Source organism: Anas platyrhynchos, chromosome 5, assembly GCF_047663525.1.
Source record: "Anas platyrhynchos isolate ZD024472 breed Pekin duck chromosome 5, IASCAAS_PekinDuck_T2T, whole genome shotgun sequence".
NCBI classification, from domain to species: domain Eukaryota; kingdom Metazoa; phylum Chordata; class Aves; order Anseriformes; family Anatidae; genus Anas; species Anas platyrhynchos.
Window position 1 is genome coordinate 61,236,902 of NC_092591.1, and position 19,871 is coordinate 61,256,772.

A 19,871-nucleotide genomic window follows, 5' to 3' on the forward strand; every position below is an offset into this window, starting at 1 on the left:
GGTTTTCTGCCAAAGGCTCCAGGTGAGGCCATGCTCCCCCGCTGCAGTGTACAGTATATTTTGCACAGCTGGTCCAGTACGGACAGGCCCAAGGGCTACTGCACGAGCTATTTCTTGTTTGATTTGTTCAAATGCCTGTTGTTGCTCAGGGCCCCACTCGAAATAGTTTCTCTTTTGAGTCACTCGATATAGAGGATTCACAAGCTGACTATAGCCTGGCACATGCATTCTCCAGAATCCCACGAGGCCTAGGAAAGCTTGCGTTTCTTTTTTGCTAGTTGGCGGAGACATTGCTGTTATTTTATTGATCACATCCATTGGAATATGGCGACGTCCATCCTGCCATTTTACCCCCAAGAACTGGATTTCCTGTGCAGGCCCCTTGACCTTGCTCTGTTTAATGGCAAAACCAGCTTTCAGGAGAATTTGGATTATTTTCTTCCCTTTCTCGAAAACTTCTTCTGCTGTGTTGCCCCACACGAGGATGTCGTCAATGTACTGAAGGTGCTCAGGGGCTCCCCCTTGCTCCAGTGCAGACTGGATCAGTCCATGGCAAATGGTAGGGCTGTGTTTCCACCCCTGGGGCAGCCGATTCCAGGTGTATTGGATGCCCCTCCAAGTGAAAGCAAACTGCGGCCTACATGCTGCTGCCAAAGGGATGGAGAAAAATGCATTAGCAATATCAATTGTGGCATACCACTTGGCTGCCTTTGACTCTAGTTCGTACTGAAGTTCCAGCATGTCCGGCACTGCAGCACTCAGTGGTGGCGTGACTTCATTCAGGCCGCGGTAGTCCACTGTTAGCCTCCACTCGCCATTAGACTTTCGTACTGGCCATATAGGACTATTAAAGGGTGAGCGAGTCTTGCTGATTACTCCCTGACTCTCCAGTCGGTGAATCAACTCATGGATGGGAATCAGGGAGTCTCGGTTGGTGCGATATTGCCGTCGGTGCACCGTTGTAGTAGCAATTGGTACCTGTTGTTCTTCAACCTTCAGCAATCCTACAACAGAAGGGTCTTCTGAAAGGCCAGGCAAGGTAGACAGCTGCCTAATCTTTTCTGTGCTCAAAGCAGCTATGCCAAAAGCCCACCGGTATCCTTTTGGATCCTTGAAGTACCCTCTCTTGAGATAGTCTATGCCAAGGATACATGGAGCCTCTGGGCCAGTCACAATGGGATGCTTTTGCCACTCATTCCCAGTTAGACTCACTTCAGCTTCCAGTACAGATAGTTGTTGGGATCCCCCTGTCACTCCGGAGATACAGGTGAGTTCTGTCCCTTGGTAGCCTGATGGCATTATGGTACATTGTGCGCCAGTGTCCACTAAAGCTTTGTATTCTTGTGGTTCTGATGTTCCAGGCCATCGGATCCACACAGTCCAATAAATCCGGTTATCCCTCTCCTCTACCTGGCCAGAGGCAGGGCCCCTCTAGTCCTGGCTGGAGCGTCTGCCACTTAATTCTTGCAAATGAGAGGTAGAGGTCTCTTCATCAGGGTCAAGAATAACATCAGCTCTTCTACTGCCTCTGGGGTACTGCCCCATGGAAACTGGAGCAGCATTTCTCTTAGGAACCCCTCTTCTTGCTGCTGTATTTCCTTTCAGTTCACGTACCCGAGCAGCTAGGGTTGAAGTAGGTACACCATCCCATTTCCTCATATCTTCCCCATGGTCACGCAGAAAAAACCACAAGGTGCCACGTGGTGTACGTCTTGGGTACTCTCTCTCTTGAGCGCGCGAATGCTGATTCTTAGTGGCTGAAGTATCACTCTGTCTAAATGAGGGGGAATATGCTCGTTCCACTCGTTCCACGAGCTTGTCAAGTCCTTTAGACAGTTTCTCCACAGCTGAGACACTGGACTGTAGCGGAGCAGAGAGATTGTCTTCATATTTTTGAAGCTGGCAGGACATATCATACAATGTTGGTCCCCTCCCCTCATCCCAGTTAATTGATGCCAGGGTACTGGCATGTGCTGGTGGTGCACTCCGCACAAATTTACGCCACATGGATGTTGTGCACTGGACTTCATCGGGGTCTTGAGGTGTCTGGGCATTGTCCAAATCACTATAAATCATCTCCCGCACAGCTAATTCCCGCAGATGCTGGAGACCTTTATCTATAGTGGTCCACTTGCCTATTTGATATACAATATCTTCCTTATGGGGATATCTTTCTCTCACAGCCGCCAGGAGTCGTCTCCAGAGGCTGAGGGCCTGTGCTCCTCTCCCGATTACTTTGTCGATTACCCTTTCTCTAGAGAGGGATCCCAGCTGCTTGGCTTCATTGCCTTCTAATTGTAGGCTATTGGCCCCAGCATCCCAGCATCGAAGCAGCCAAGTGAGGATGTGTTCACCTGGGCGTCGACCATAATCCTTTCGTATTTCTCGCATCTCACTCAGGGATAAGGATCGAGTGATTTCTGATTCCTTTATGATTTCTGTCTCGTCTTCCTGCTGTTTTTGTGATGGCCCTGCTTTAGAGGTGCCTGCCATTTCCCCTTCTTCCTCCTCCTTAGGAGAGCCTTCTTCCCTTACTAAACGAGCTGACTTCCGTTTCCATTTTTTTGACTTGACTATGGGGGCGACTGATACCATAGTTGGTTGGTCTTTTGGGTCAGCCACATCGTGTGTTACTTGGTCATCATATTCAGAGACTTCCTCCCTCTCTTCAAGTTGCTGGATGATGTTAAACAGTGTTTGATAGGAATAAGCCAGGACCCAGCACAATGCTGCAAGCTGTCGTTCTCCGGCATTATCAGGGTCAGGACATACAACTCTCAAACATTCTACTAATTTTTTAGGATTTAGCACTTGCTCAGGGGTGAAGTTCAAAACTATTGGAGGAGACACTCGTGACAGGTATCTGCTAACATCATCCCACACACCTAGCCACTCACCACAAGACTGTTTCGGGACAGATTCCCAAGTAAGTTTTCTAAACAATCGACTAATCTTAGAGAGAAAATGAAACTGGTTGTTCAGAATTAGAAATAGCAATACATGGGTTACAGATGGATCTTCAAAATACTCCCAAACGGTTGTAATTAGCCCACTGTGAAAGGAGGGAAAGGTACCATTCTTAATATTATTAATAAACTGGTGTCCAGATGAGAAAAGGAAGGCAGTGTAGTTCTGAATATTCTCTGAAAGATAGTTTCCATGGGACCCAAATGATAACAGTGCAGAGCCTGAATTCCAGATTAAAACCAAGGTCAGTGCTTGGCAGCACAGCGAATTAAAAAAAGTGAACACAGATTGTAGCACTTTGTCGGATCGGATATATAGGAGAAAGGAGAATATGACACGGATTGCATGACATAGGAACAAAGCTATTATTATTAACAGGGCAATGTACATGGTTACTAGCAAGCAAGCGTGTTAGTTATATGCGTTTAATCAATTCTATTGTTATCTCAACCCTTCGTGCCCCACGTTGGGCGCCAAAAAGGACTGTGGTGGTTTTACCGTACTGGGCAGCTAAACCCCACAACCGCTCTCTCACTCCCCCTCCTTTAGATGAGGAGGGGGAGAAGTAAAGCGAAGAACAACTCACGGGTTGAGATAAGGATAATTTAATTAAAGGGAAATAATTATAATAGTTAAATAAAGACTACCATGAACTAACAATTTAACTAAGGAGAAAATAAAAAGGGAAAGGGGAAAGGGAGGGGAAAAAAAAGGAAAATAAAAAGAAGGGAGGAAAACAAACAAACAAAATAAATGAAGGCTATATGGAAGTGCAGAGGAAAGAAATTACTCTCTACTTCCCACAAATGAGCGATGATTGACCACGTCCTTGAAGCAAGGCCTCAACGCACGCAGCCGGTGTTCGAGAGGAGGACCGACGTCTTCCAAACGAGAGCCCACCCCTCCCCTCTTCTTCCTGTTTCCACCTTTTATTGCTGAGTGTGACATCACATGGTATGGAATATCCCTTTGATTGGTTTAGGCCAGCTGCCCTAGTGATGTTTCTCTCCTCACCTTTTGCCCACCCCCTAGGAGGGTTAGAGAAAGGCCTAATACTGTGCCACTGCTGCTCAGCAGCAGACACAACACTGGTGTGATAACACTGCTGTTCCAGCTACAAGTACAGAGTACGGCACTGTATGGGCTGCTGCCGGGAAAGTTAACATTCCAGCCAGACCCAATACATGAAGTAAGTGTCTAGAGCAAAAATAGCTTACAAAAAAAGGAAGCCTATTACTGGAGAATTTTATTTTCGAGTAACATGCTTTTTTGAGGTATTTGAGTATATGACCCGTTTGTTGAGGTGTAAGACTATGTATGTAACTTTCCCACTGTAAAGTCTTTTTGCCTTTCTTTTATAGCAAAGGCCAACCCTTAAAAACATATCATCATGATTGCAAGTTTTTCTAGGAAAACTGTACCTTATCCAGGCTTAGTTAAGTTAGCTCTTTCTTCTATATTAACTGGTTCTACACCTCATCCTCAGCTCTGTGACCTCAAAACTCCCCATGAAGCTTTGCTGTCTATGGCTAAGCAGCAGGGCTGGATGCATTAAAAACAAACAAACAAAAACAACAACAACAAGTAGCATGTACAAGCTGAACTGAGTCTGGGCAATGACAGGACACTGTTGTACATTAAAGCATAACACCCTGGAGAAACTGGGGTGTTTGTCACCCATTCTTGAAGCTGCAGCATGCTGCACATGATGTACTTGTTGAAGGCAGGCAGTTTTACTACATATATCTGATTGACTGCTCAAATTCAACTAAAGGAGATGTGACTTTAAGATGTTCAGCTCCAAACATAATCAGACCCATGTAACTAGCAGCATGTACCTCAGTGTACTATATAATTTATTTTATGAAATGTTTTGCATGTGCTTCGCTACTCAAGCAGAAGTCATTGTAAATGACTTGTGTGAACAGGTCTACATCAGCCTGGATTCTCAGGTGTAACTTTTATGTGAGTTTTGTTGAGTACTTGGAACATTTATGCTATGTTAAGATTCCAAACAGAAGCTTTTTCAAATCTTCATAACTGGAGAAATACCAGTGCAATTTGTTTTCTCATTCAGATGTTGATGGGTGAGTTTGACCAGTAACAACCAAAATCACTGGACATCCTTTCTCTGTCTCTGTCTCTCTTTCTCTCTCATAGATCTGGCAGCAGAGAGAGAAAGAGAATGATGCTAAAATAAACAGCACTGAAAGCGCTTACGTAATCCACATAATAATGTTTTGCATCCATCTTGTTTCTTCCTGCCCTGACATTACAGGAAGTAAAGCAATGAATGGCTCTGCAGCTAAACTACAGCAGTATTATTGTTGGCCAACAGGAGGTGCCACTGTGGCTGAAGCTCGAGTCTACCGGGATTCACGGGGTCGAGCCAGTAGCGAACCGCACATCAAACGACCAATGAATGCTTTCATGGTTTGGGCAAAGGATGAGCGTCGAAAAATCCTCCAAGCTTTCCCTGACATGCACAACTCCAACATTAGCAAAATCCTAGGTAAGTGCAAGACAATGACCAAATCAAGGCTGCAGCTGTAACAAAATCAAGGAATGTTTAAAAGGCTATGTCATTGCAGAGGCAGTTGGCATGGGTTAGTTGTTTTTGGGATGTGAAAAGATGAGGTTGTTTAAGTCGGTGACACAGGCTAGTAACTTCCTTCTTGGATATGCAACTTCTCTAATTTTAGGACACGCTATGTCAGAAAGATGGTAACTGGAATCAAAATTACTGAAACTTATACAAATAAAAACTCATGAGTTGTTTTCATTCCTTTTATTTTCCTTTAAATAATTCTGTTTATTTTCAACAGCAGACTCACAATATAGGTTTTAGAATGAGCAACATTCATAAAGAATGTTTTGAGAAAACTGTTGCAAGCATATATCCCGATAAAATGTCTAATTGCAAGGTCCCATTAGAAATCACCTGAACTACACATCACCTGAGTGCAGAATGGTACTTCCTGGAGAATTACTAGGGGAAAAAAAAAAAAAAAAAGTACAAAATCATAATCAAAGGTTTATGTCAGACAGTGCAGTAGCAAGAAACCTGGCACAGTTCAAAAGATATGCAGTTGTATACCTTCTTGAATGCAAAATTATGTTTGATTCTGCCACGTTCCAAAAGCTAAGGATGCATTTGCATCATAAAACTAAAATATTGATTTATTAAAAGACACCATAGTTAACATTTAATTTGTATAAATTGGGACAATCAGGGAATAGACCATGGGTTATGTTTTGCCACTATAAATTGGCTCATTTTTGAGAAATTTTGATTTGCTTTTTGAGACCCCTCTAGAGAATTAGAAACATACGTGAGAATGAGTGGTGAAATGTTAAAACCTATATTTGCTTTCTGAGTCTTTGAAGTGGAAGACAGATGCTAAATGTAACTCATAATAAATAAAAGTAAAAATAAAGTTTCATCTGTAATCATTTTATTCTAAACTTTGAGTTCAAATACATTCTTACTAAAGTTTGTTGCATTTATTCATTCAATCACAGGCAAGAATACATACAAATAAATGTTACTGTGCCCTAAAACTTCCAAAATCTTACTTGGTAGTTCTCATATTTTTGTCTACCATATTAGTAAGTTATATGAATAGCCTTTCAGTTTTTGTATAAAACCTGCACTGTTTCAGTGTTGGCAGCTGTAGGGAATCTATATTATTTGTGTGCATTCTGTGAAAAAACTATTAGGAGTATAGTAACCGTATTCATTAAAATGTAAACTTTCAGCATAAATATTTCAGAAGTGCCAGCAATTGAATGTTTGTTAACCATGGAATTAACCTGTCAGTATCTGCTCTGCCACAAATAAGTCTAGGTCCATATAATATCTGTGCAACTTTTCCAGGACAATGAGAAAAGAGCCTGAAATATTAGAACTGACATAGAATATTGCTGGCTACGGATAATATTTATACAACTTTTCCATTTGTTGATGTATGAAAAATCTTGGTAAAAGAATAGCTTCCACCCACGTTTACCACAGCTGTAATCATTTTATCCATCTAAAAGACACCAAAAAGCTACTTTCTGAGTTTCTTATCCCCTGAAAAAAAAAAAACAAAAAACAAAACAACAACAAAAAAAACCTTCTCTATTCAAGTGTTTAGATAGTTCCTTATAAACAATATGAGAGTTGTGAATACTTTTTCCTCTTCCTGTGTACACTGTATTAATTCTTTTACTTTTTTATTGGTACAGCTTTCAATGAAAGTTTACAGTACCTGAAGTGGGATAGAGAATTACAAATGTGCTTTCCTTTCTTTTTCTTTTCTTTTCCCTTCTTTTTCTTTTCCCTTCTCCTCTCCTCTCCTCTCCTCTCCTCTCCTCTCCTCTCCTCTCCTCTCCTCTCCTCTCCTCTCCTCTCCTCTCCTCTCCTCTCCTCTCCTCTCCTCTCCTCTCCTCTCCTCTCCTCTCCTCTCCTCTCCTCTCCTCTCCTCTCCTCTCCTCTCCTCTCCTCTCCTCTCCTCTCCTCTCCTCTCCTCTCCTCTCCTCTCCTCTCCTCTCCTCTCCTCTCCTCTCATTAAGAAATTTAAATGCAACTTTCTCAGTACAGTGTTGTGCATTTACTACATGAGGTCAGAAGATAATGTACATAATAGTATTTTAAATATGCGAAGGTGCCAATATTATGCCAAGCTTGTATCAAAAGATTAGTAAATTTAAGACACCAGGGACACAAGAGATTTTTCATAATTATATTGAATCTATGAAGTTTTGATATTTTAGCCTGCTAATTAGCAAAATATTAGTTTCTATTAGTAGGAGGATATAATCCCCATCTTCATGAAGCTATTGAAGATTTAACACTAAAAATATTGTTTTAAACCTTACTTAACCATTATATTGTATGTGCTAATACAAAGCTAAGAGCTAGTCATAGATTAATGCTCATATTATTAAAGAAATAAATAATGAAGTCTTTTTTGTTGCATGAGGCTGAGATTTTGATATGTAACTATTGATTTTAAGTACATCTATTTAATAGAGAGAGATTTACATACATTAGGCTTGCAGCAATATCTGAAAGTCAAGGCTCTTTTAAGATGTCTCAAGTTGTACATCCAAATACAAGTGCTGGCTGATGTAAATTCAAATCAGCTTATTTAATTAACTTGTTTAAAATTTGTTTATTATGGCAAGAAGGTGTGTTGAAATGCATTTATGTAAAACCAAACCTGTTTCACTTGAGCACTCACTGATGGTTTGTATTAATAGGATCTCGCTGGAAGTCCATGTCAAATCAAGAGAAACAACCTTATTATGAAGAGCAGGCACGGCTAAGTAAAATCCACCTAGAAAAGTATCCTAATTACAAATACAAACCTCGACCAAAACGTACCTGCATTGTTGATGGAAAGAAATTGCGTATTGGTGAATACAAACAACTGATGAGGTCTCGAAGACAGGAGATGAGGCAGTTTTTTACCGTAGGGTGAGTACTATTGTTCTAATTGTTTTCAGTGCACCACAAAGCAAGACCAGGCTCTTTGAAAACAAATTGACTTATCTATTAAAGTCACTTACCAATGGCGTTTAGAAGGTAAGGATCTAAATCTATAAAATCTTATTATAAACATAAGATATATCACAGAGGATGGAACTATCAGCTGACCACTGAATGCTGATTTTGAGACTATGGAATTCTTCAAAGTCAAAAGAAGTTGTTTCCCATTAGCCTGAAAGGTTTGAATCATGTTTCTTGTAAGCTAGTGGTATGCTATTCCATTCTGGGTTAGTAATGAGCATTTCCTAAATTAAGACAAGAGCAAAAAGGAAACCACAAAAAATTATTCCAGTGTAGAATAAGGAGTCAGAAGAGGTGGAAAATGGTAAAAGGTACAGAAGTAATAATGGTCAGATTAGGAACACACATGGTATCATTACATAAAGGTATGAGGATTTTTGTTACATATAGGACCGTGGCAAACAATCTTTTTTAAAAACACATTGTTTAGGATGAGAGTTTCAAGTAGTGCATAGATTGACTGGATAGGTATACAACGTGGAAAATATAGCTCAGAAAGATCCTGTGTGTTTTTTAACAGTATTAACTCTATTCTTCAGGAGAGAAGGCAGAACTGTTTCATAAGACAGACTAAAGGTAGCAAAAGTCTAGTGAAACAACTGCACCATAACTGATTTCTCTCTCTCTCTTTTTTTTTTTCTTTTTTTTTTTTTTTGTGTGTGTGGTTTTTATGTTTTGTTTTAATGAATTCATCTGTGATGCTCAACGCTCTAACAATGTTTCTGGTGGTTTACAGAGAGTCTAAAAGCTGTCTCCACTGCCAGCCCTTCCAAATTCACAATGTTCTGCTTATTTCTCTAATCACAATACTCTCCTTTTGTTGGGTACTTTACTACCAGATAATTGACCTTGACGTCGATTATGTGCCCTCACTTTTGGCTTGGGATGCAGAACTCCTGTTGCAGTCAATTATTTTGTGGTACAGCCTGCAACAATGTGGGCTCTTTCTTCAATCAGTAAATAGAAGTGTTTTTGATATATTGAAATAACCTTCCAGTCTACAATTTTAACATTGTTTTTTGTTCTTTGCTCTAAGGGAAATTGTTTACTAATAGGCTTCCATCAAAATTGTACTTAGAACCCTAAATAGGAATCTGAATTTATACAGAACATAACAAATTATATTCAGATTGAAGAAATGAAACACTAGTTTATGTCTTCCAAAGCAGATTGACAGACCAAGTCATATCTGTACAAGAAATGCAAAAGAAATGCCAAAACAGCAGTCTGGAAAAACTGAGAATTGTTTGCTAATTCAAAACAGTATTAAGTAGTACCATTTCACGTATCAGGACTGATGGCTAATATGGAGGTGAGTGTGGAGGACAGATTCAATAAAGTTCTAAAGCAAGTCCCTACACAAGAGTGATACTGTGAATTTTCCAAAACAAAAACAAAACAAAACTAACAAAACAAACAAACAAACATAATAAAATCTAATGAAAACAAAACTGCTGGTGCAACCAGAATTTAACATCTTCCTTATATATCAAAATCTTTGCACGCGTACTGTGTTGCAAAGAACTATACTGGAAACAATGTTTTTTAGATTTGAAAGTAATGATAAAAGGTGTTTGAAGTCTGTGTTTGATAAAGGTGAAATGAGATCCATGTTGCAGTTCAGAATAGTTATAAATGTTGATAGTGGGAAAACACACTATGATTTCTAGAAATATTTTCATGCTTTTTTGTGACTTCTCACTAAATTTCTTTTTACCTTAAAGAAACAAATTAAAACAAAATTACTGGAAGATTTGCTTTTTGAACTGAAACATAAAACTTATATGTCATCATTTATTTCAGAATAGTTCACTGAATACTAAGAAGTAGCATTTCATCTGAAGCAGATTAAGTGAAATAAAGTAATTGGGCCCATCAACTTCTTAAACTTACTTTTTCTTGTGTTTACCTTTATATATCACATAAAGCATCAGTTGGAATAGTTTTCCTAGCTGACCTTGTGCACCCATCATTTTTCCACTCTTTTGATGGAACAAACAACATAAACCTTCCTTCAGAACTGTAGCTGTGGGAGCTGAGATGCAGTTTCCTTTTCAGAATGAAATGGGAGACAAATATGTTTTTTAGGATTGAATATACTTTACATTTACAGGAAATATTTCAGCATACAATAGAGAATAAAAGTACGAAATAGACTGTAATGAAATGTGCCAAGTGCTTCATGCTACTTGAAGTCCTACTAGTCCTCCCCCCCTCCCTCCCTCCCTCTTTCTTTTTCTCTTTCTTTCTAGAACATATTGATTAAGGTGGGAGTGGGTATGCTAAAATGGCAAAAACTTATCCTCACAGAATAAAAAACAGGTCAGATGTGAAGAGAAAGATAGAAAGACAGACAGGTATCTAGAAGAATCTACAAATAGCAACAAAAAGTAATTTTTCTTATTTGTGTTTGGTGTTCTCTTACACCAAATGTACATATACTGCTGTAGTAATCCAGTAAGGGCTAATTTCTATCAGATCCCTATGGGTGAACCATTGGCTAGCATACAATAATCCTCCCGTGTGTATAATTAATACACCCCCACAAACAAACAAGAAAAGAGTTTTATGCTGCTTAAACTTTTAAGATGCAAAAAGCTCATGCTGCTGACTTCAGTGAGCCACATTCTTTGATAAATATTTGTAAGATGCAGAAAAATTGTTTAGTGATTCTCAGTATACAAAGCAGATAAACTTTAAAATAAAGTAGAGAAATAAGGTAATGAATAGCAAGGCTCTGGTCACATTTTTTTGAATAAAAACTCTTCCAGAGAATTGAGTGAGAGTGGAGATTTCTTGGAACAAATTGGGCGGGAAATTCATGCTTTGGAGACAGACCAGCAAAACTCTATGTGCTGTCAAATATTTTAAGTAACGGAGAGGAATTGAACACGTGCATAGGCCTTCTATTGCATCCCTACATGAATGAATTTTTTTCCAAATTAGGAAGACAATAAACTTAAATAATTCATATTTATGTGACTTACAATTTATGGTCCATTGTAATTTTTCTAACAAATAATTAAATGTAAAGAAATGGAACATATGTAAGCCTTAAATTCAGACATTTTAAGTCACGAGTTTGTCTTTTGTTGCCTTGTCTTATGAAAAATAATTAATTTCTCAGTCATTTTTAATCTAGTTCATTTTAAATAGGAGTACATGATATATGCATTTCTCTGCAAAATGATGTAAGCAATAACATTTTTGTGTGTTTTACCAGTGTAAGATGTTTAGAATAAAGCCTTTATAGTGTTTATAACTACTGTACACATATGTAGTCTGAATGTTGCTAGACTACAGCTTTGAATAAAGCTGTAATATTATATTCCTGTAGCTTGAACTTAAAGTAAGTACACAATGGGTACTTTTGTGAGATTTACTGTTATTTCATTCCTTACAGAGATGTAAGTTTCAAGGTTGTGTAGCATAGAAGCATTTTCTTTAATGCAATCGATTTTGCTTCAGTCATTTAAACAGCTGTCAGAAAATAGTTGGGAAGGGATCAGAAAATGATGGTAATTTGCCAATTTAAATGTTTAGCTAGTGTTGCAAAATTCAAAAGCAGAATTTTCTCTTAATGCCACAAACTTGTGAGCGGGTCAATTGATCCAAAAATTTTCATGTTACCTTCTCTCTTACACTTACCTAACTATTTTGGGCCAGATCCTTTTTATCTGGGCCCAGATCTATGGCCCCAGACTGGATGGACATGTTAGATGGACACGTCTCTCTGCTGGCAGAGCAGAGAGGCAGGAGACCTGTAGTAATTGGCCATCAGAGGATTTCCTTGGCAAAGAGGAGATGATGGAGACAGGAGTGGTTTGAAGCCAGGGTATGTAACCATGCATCACCATTGCTCACAGATCTGAAGAGATAGGAAGATTACTGTTGGGTTTTGGAAATCTCAGCCGAGCAGAAAACATCCTTGAGCGGACACTGTAACGATGTGCAACTGAGCTGAGCTGTAACCTGTAGCTCTCAGTAAAGCTTGTTTTTATGTCCTCTCTCCAAGATCCTCTGAAAGACAAAACTCCGCCTAGATTCAAGGATTAAACATGTGGATTTTAATGTTATTAAATATACTACAAAAGTGAATGTCTTTAAGAACTACAAAAAAAAAAAATGGCCAGAGTAATAAATTAGAAACTCCAACTCTCCTTTTCAAGAAGGAGTGTGGTTAGACTAAAAATATATGCTCTTTGACTTCTGTGCCCTGACAAACCCTGTAGAACTTAATTAACAAAAATGACAACACTCATCTCTAGTAACATATATAATCCATATCGTTTTTTGTACCTTAAATATGGCTTTCTGGGATGTAATGCAGTGACTTAAGCAGAATTTACATTGACAACGTGATCACCCCTAAATGATAAAGGCTCAAGTTAGAGGTAGGTGCCCAGTTACTGGGCATGTGCGGTAGCCCATGGTTAAGTGCTTGCAAGTGTTCACTAGCAAGTGAGTTCAAGTTTGACATACTTCCCATTTAGGCGGTACAGTTAACACTTGTTTACAGTTCTATAGTGAGATAGAATAATTTCAAGTTCACGGTTATTACCCACTCCGCAGCAGGCATGCATTCTGCATTTGATTTTTGTTTAACATGCTAAAAAGAGCTGTGTTGATGAATGACAAATTCAGTACGCCTTCAACTTTCCTGTTATACCAATCAAGTTCTCTACCAGTTAGATTCACTCTATCATTTGTCATATATTTAGTGCAGTCTTAATTAAAAGGCAGCTCTGTAAATTCTGCTTCATTATGTTAAGATGACCTGCTCCCTTTGAACTTTGAAATAGGTCATACTTAGACAAATGTACCCCATCCCATTGAAATGTGGATATGCAAAACAAGTTTTTCTCACTTGATAAACGTTTATAACTTGATAAACATTGATAAAGAATATATCAATTTCCTAACTCAGTGTAAAGCTTAATTCTGACAACTTATGTATATAAAGACAGTTCACAACCCTGTATTAAACATTATTTTTTCCTTCTTACTACTTATAAAAAAAACATTCTATTGAAAAAAAAAAAGGGGGGGGGGTGGACTTGTTTAATAAGGGGGAGGGGAACTAGGGTTCTGATCCACAGTATCATCTATAACAAAGAGCAGCTTGCACTCGATCATTCTTGAGTATATTCTACGTCTCTAATCCGAAGTGTTGTAAAACCAACTTTTCTCAAAACATCTTTTAGCATTGATCCTGTGGTGTTCTTTGATGAACACCTAAGGATTTCTTCTTTTGCAAATGTATCTACTCTAAGAATTATCAAAACAACTAGCATTTGTTGGACAGACAGATTGAAGAAAATTAAGTGTATGTGGCTCAGGGACAAATATGTAGAATTTTTCTGTTACTATGTGTGGTTTCTTTTTCCTTTGCTTTGTGGAAACAGTCACTAATGTGAAAAATTTCTGGGTCTCAAAGTTTGTGGAGGAGGTACCTGTAGGTTTTTAACAGTAGTAGTTTATATGCCTGACAACATGCAATCTTAAAACAGAAATGTTCCCATGTGAGGTAGGTGTTCAATTTTATGGATAAAGTTTTGAAAGATGTTTGCAGCAAATCACTTGCAAGCAAACGCATTGGCTGAAAATTGTTTTCACAGAACATTTATCAGACCATTTAAAAAGTGAAAATTTAGTGAAAAATCCCTAGCTGTTTGTAAATCATCTGCAAATCATCATTTGCAAACAGGAGTATAATGACTGTGTCAAATGAATTACCACGATGTTTTTGCTCACTGCTAGCCAGGTGTACCATACTTATACAACAGATGTTTGAATTTCTCAAGCTGTGCAGAGGCTTTAAGAGGCAGGCTAGCAGTAGCAGCAATGAAGGTAATACATAATGCTATTTGAATATTCTCTTAAACAAACTGTTCAAGATTTGACTGTCTCTATTGGTTTCTAAACTTTGGTTTCCCAGTAACTCTGTGATATTTACCAAAACTGAAATTTGGTCAATCAATGATAAAGACCTAACATTTAGGGTTTTGTAAATAAAATGTATATTATTTGTGTCTTGATTTAGCTATTGATTAAGGATTTGTGAGAGGCTGGTTTATGCAAAGCGTATTTTTATCTCCTTTTAAATTTTAGCATAGAGTAACACAGTGATCAAGAAGCAAGAGATTTGTTAGACTATTGTAACACATCTGATGCTGTTTCTCTTGATGAAATTGTAAAATACAGAGATCTCTAATACTCGGTCAATATTGCTCTAAAGAAGGTTGGGAGACATTGAAATATAAGATGAAAATAGACATGTACGTCCAATAATCAGTCAATAGTAAAACAGAAATTTCCAGAGCACTGGAGTATTTCTGGTACTGGAATTTGTCATGTCTAAAGTATGACATTGATTCTCTTCCTCTGGACAAGTTACATTCCTTCTTTTTCTCTCACCTTTACTAAAGGTAATGGTCCAAAAATAACAAGAGAATATTTGGAGGTGTCTTTTAAAATAGGAACTGTGTTATTAATTAATCCAGATGTAAAAAGTTGATTTAATTCATGGCCAATAAAGGCTTGACCATGTAAGGAGTTCAGCAACCTGACCTTTACTCAGCAAAGCAGTTGAATATATGTACATCATTGTAAAAAGAGACATTGCATCATTTTTAACAGTTGAACTATGTACATGCTATAATCAAGCTTCTGTTGAATTTCTTGACTGTCAGTCAAATCTAGCCTGTTCTAGTCAAATCGTGGTATGGATCCAGCACGTTAAAAACATTACAGACAAACAAACAAACAAAAAAGAACATTATATGGTACAAAGTTCTACATCAGCAGCTAAGATGTACCAAAAGCGGAGGCAGTGCACCCTTAATTGAGTGAAAGTTAATCAGATCTGCCATGGGATCCTCAGGAATGTTTTGGTTTCTGCAGACTGTTCATTACCATACAAAAAAGAGCACTTGTTCTTTTTCTGAAGTACTTGGCTTCAAAAACTCAGTCCCAAATCCCAAAGAACAAATGTCCGTTCTGATCATGGATTTGAATAAAAATCAAAAGCCAGAAATAAAATATCAAAAGTATTTCTAAGTGATGTAGGAGTCTATCTAGCACTTAAATAGTAAATTACATCCTTACAGATAGAAAGACAATGTTACTTAGTCACCTGTGTGCCATTTAGGCACTTACAAATAATCTAAGGTCCCATCATAACAGACACAAAACAAAAGCTCTTGTCAGGAGTTTGGAGGATGTAGATTTTGAACGCCAGATGTTTGTTGCAGCAGTTAGGTATCACACGGGCATCACAAGTCTTTTGAGGATCTCTGTCCAAGTGCTACTTTGCAGTATGGTTTAAATAAACACACAAAATACATGAACAAATCAAATTCTGGTAGTTACTAAACAGTTTACTCTCCAGTTGCACCTGGGGGGAGCTCAGGTGAAGCAATACCACACAGGACCAGACTGTGAACCCCAGAGGAATGCATGCAGCCCTTGTAGGAAACCACCTCCTTTGAGTTGGACTTGCAAAAAGGCATCACTCCTCCAAACAGAGGTAATCACGTTCCCATCTTGCTTTTCCTTCCAGACAACAACCTCAAATTCCAATCACCACGGGAACGGGGGTTGTCTATCCTGGTGCTATTACCATGGCAACTACCACACCATCACCTCAGATGACATCGGATTGCTCGAGCACCTCTGCCAGCCCTGAGCCCAGCATCCCCGTCATTCAGAGCACTTATGGTATGAAGACGGACAGCGGAAGCCTTGCTGGAAATGAAATGATAAATGGAGAGGATGAAATAGAAATGTACGAGGACTATGAGGATGATCCCAAATCAGACTATAGTAGCGAAAATGAAGCCCATGAGGCAGTCAGTGCCAACTGAGGAGTGTTCACAGAATTAAAGTACTCAGACTCACTTGGGTTTTTTTTTGGAATTTTTTTTTTTTGAACAAAAAGTTCTTAAAGAGCCTGCATGCATGTGTGGCTCCTACAGTTACATCAGCAGAATGGTCTTAAATGTTTCTTAACGTGTGAGACAGATTGTTTCCCTAATTTTTCATGAACTTTTTTGTTTTGTTTTGTTTTTGTTTTATTTTTTTTAATTTAGATGAAGACATATATTAAATATCAGACATCAGGACTTGAAAAGTTATATGAATCGATAGCTGTCTTACAAGTCTTACCTTTTGTCTTTTACCTTTTGGATGCTGATAAAGGTTTAAGTTACTGTTTTAGATGGGGGTTATACATTCTCACTCAGGTATGCTGTGCCAGCCTACAGGTTGTGAATGTGTTTTTATTCTGGATTATTTTAGAAAACAAAATTGCAGTTTTCATATTGTGAAACAGAACAAGTCCGCAAGTGTGCACATCTGTGCATCATAGCTCATCTTTAAAAAATCGTCTCTGAATTCCATTTTTTTCCATATGTATAGCTGAACTTCTGATGTGCCAAACTTTTCATAACTTTTGAATCTTAACATTTAAAAAAAAAAAGTCTTAAAGGAGACACTGTAAAGTCTTAGACAATCCTTTGGCATCTTAAAAATATATATATATAAAACCTAATTTTTTTTCCAGAAAATGGTAAAGTACTCAGGAATCTGGAGACAGGATATTCTTAAGTAGTGAACATGGTTGCCATAGTGCATGTGCCCAATTGCTTTTGCCTCTTGATGCCATTAGTGTGAAATTTTAAGTAAGCACAAAAGAGCGATCACCAGCTATGGACAGGCCTGCCTTAGCAGTGTGAGGCCACCTCTGACTACATTCTTTACCCCTTTGCTTTTAACCCTTGCATTCAGTCTTAACACATTTTCTCTTAAATAATTTATTCATTCCAGAATGTCAAGGGTCCAAATACTTAATATTTATTTTTAAAAGTACTGTTGGTGGCATTACACTTAAAATTCCTTATTGATACTTTTAAGAGTGCTTTCTTTCTCTTCCCCTAAATTACACAGGTATATGAAAATAAAAGTGCACCTGCTACTAAAATAAACATGACATTTATGAATGAGATATTCAGTTGTTTCCATAACACTATATGTTCAAGGAGCACTTGTAAACACTCAGCCTTTTATAATGCAAAATAGAGTACTTATATATGTACATACAGTACAAATACTCCTAAACTTTGTGTTTATAGTTATAAACCTCTATACTTAGAAGGACAGCAAAGGCATATGTAAAATCCAAATTGCACGTAGAGTCCACCATGATGAATTTTTCGGGCCTGTAGAATCCTGCAGTGAATCATGGCTCCATATCTCACGTTCCTATTGTCACCTGAAGGAACTATCTGCTACCTTGAGTATTTATGCAGTGATTTATATGTGAGACTCCTAGTGGGAGGGGAAAGCCACAAAAATATCTGGCTTGCAAAGCTGGGCATAAGGTACATCAAATATATTTATTAAATATTAGTCATGTGGAAATGCGAGCCAGATCTTATTGCACGTTTTTCAAGTGTTTTGGGATCTTTGGATGTAAGGTGCTACACAAACTAAATTTTTTAAAATTTGTATTACTACTGGAAACAATGCAATTGCTAGAGAAAATTCTGGGAAATGTACAAGAGAGAGATTGAAAGGCTGAGAGTTTGTTAATGTTCAGAAATGTCTAAGAAATCGCCTTTATTTTTTTCCCTCACATTTTGCTCATGTTCATAAATACACCGCTGTATGTAATATGCAGATCAAGTGGGCCTAGTGAATACATGTGCTAAAACTCCTCATCTCCCTCAGCTTTTAGTTTGAATTGGATATGTTCAGCAGGTCGATGATAAATTCAGACTCAGGCTGAGAGGTATGAGTGGGCCTAGAGCAGCTCTTCTTGAAATCTATGGGAATCTTCCCACAGAGCCAAACGGGCTTCGTTTAAGGCCCAGACAATGAAGGAAGTAATGCTGGTCATCCTCATGCTGTTGTACTATCTTGCAGAAGTTCATGTGAGGTGCAAGGAGAAGATGCTGTATCGGGAGCTGTCTGTTTCTTCATAGCCCCAGTAATACCTCTTAGAGCAGAGCGAGCCATTGTTGCCCCTGCAGAGATCACATTTAGATGTGCGAAAAGAACCCCCAAAACAAAGAAGATTGTTCAGTTTACAGAACAATTGATAAAGATAATGACATAGAAACACAATGGTCAGGTTCTCTGACCATTTTGTAATTTGGAGCAAGATGCTATATTTTAAATATTTATTTAAATGTGTTCTGAGTCCATGTCTAACAAGCAATAAACTGGTCTAGCCAAGACTTTAAAGGCATATGCTGTGTCGTTAGCTGGTGAGCGCCCTCTTTAAGCTGGCTAAGGTACTGATAGAAAGTGGTTTTTGTTCTTACAGTTGCTTGGTAATTTGAACTGTTTCTAATACATTCAGCTCAGATTGGGGGGAGGGTATCATTATTTCCTTAAAAAGAAAAAAAAAAAAAGGCTATTTATTAATGTCTTACATAATTCTTCTGTTAGAAGTATCTCTCCCTCCCCCCATGTCACTTTTTCTCTCCTGCTCTTTTTTTTTTTTTTTTTTTTGGTTTTGTTGCATCAGTAGAATGCTGTATTGCTAGCATTGTATTTTATGTAATTATTTTTTTGCACAAAGGCAAACATTTAGATTAGTTGGTTAATTTTTTTAAATTTTATGACCATGCCAAAATAATATTCTGCAGGCTTGTGGAGAACAAAGGACTGTTCTTTAGGACTGAAACTTGATTTTGCTTGTAGTACAAAAAAACACACACTCACAGATGTTGTTTCGTAAGTGTTATAAGCACTGGATATAAATGGTATTTTTTATCACTTCTGACTAATGTGAAACTGTTGTACGAAAACTACATGAACAAAAGTCATCTGTTTCGACTCGTGTGGGCCTGCCTCACAGTTGCCGGATTTGAGTCATTTTTTATGTCTTGTTATTTCATTTATTTATGCAAAATACATGTATGTATGAACACTTTGTTTTAGCTCCAGCCCTGCCTCAGTGCTGATGCTCTCTATGTTAAAGCCACATTCTCGAAAATGACTGGCTGTTCAGGAATCGCCAGCTGGTAAAATTGCATTTATTGGCTGGGGAAGTGGGAGGAACATATTTGAATCTGAATTGTGCATATGAGCATTTTATTCTATTTATTAGCCGACATTGGCTCTAAAATGTCAGTAGAAATCAAGGAAGGACAATCATAAGGATAAAAAACACCATTTTTACTTTATTAATCGGAGCTCAAAACAAAGTTTTTGATGAAATTACCATCTCATTTTAGAATTTTTTTAAATTGTGTAAATATAACATAGGAAATAGAATTTTATTTTTTGTTCATGGATACTTAGTGAAGTATAAGTTATGTATTTACTTTTGTTCTATATC

At 38.0% G+C, this 19,871-nt stretch overlaps 1 protein-coding gene across 22 annotated transcripts in view; it reads left to right on the forward strand.

Moving 5' to 3' along the window:
- SOX6 (SRY-box transcription factor 6) overlaps nucleotides 1-16,422 on the forward strand; it is a 380,857-nt gene extending 364,435 nt beyond the window's left edge. For 20 of the 22 annotated variants that reach the window (XM_072039305.1, XM_072039316.1, XM_021273352.4 and 17 more), the window contains 3 exons: nucleotides 5,246-5,479; nucleotides 8,215-8,431; nucleotides 16,086-16,422. In XM_072039305.1, coding sequence (XP_071895406.1) covers nucleotides 5,246-5,479; nucleotides 8,215-8,431; nucleotides 16,086-16,389 — 755 coding nt within the window. In that variant the 3' untranslated portion in view covers nucleotides 16,390-16,422. The remainder of the gene's footprint in view (nucleotides 1-5,245; nucleotides 5,480-8,214; nucleotides 8,432-16,085) is intronic. The other 2 variants (XM_072039311.1, XM_038179324.2) reach the window with 1 other exon arrangement.
- Nucleotides 16,423-19,871: the final 3,449 nt, after the last annotated feature.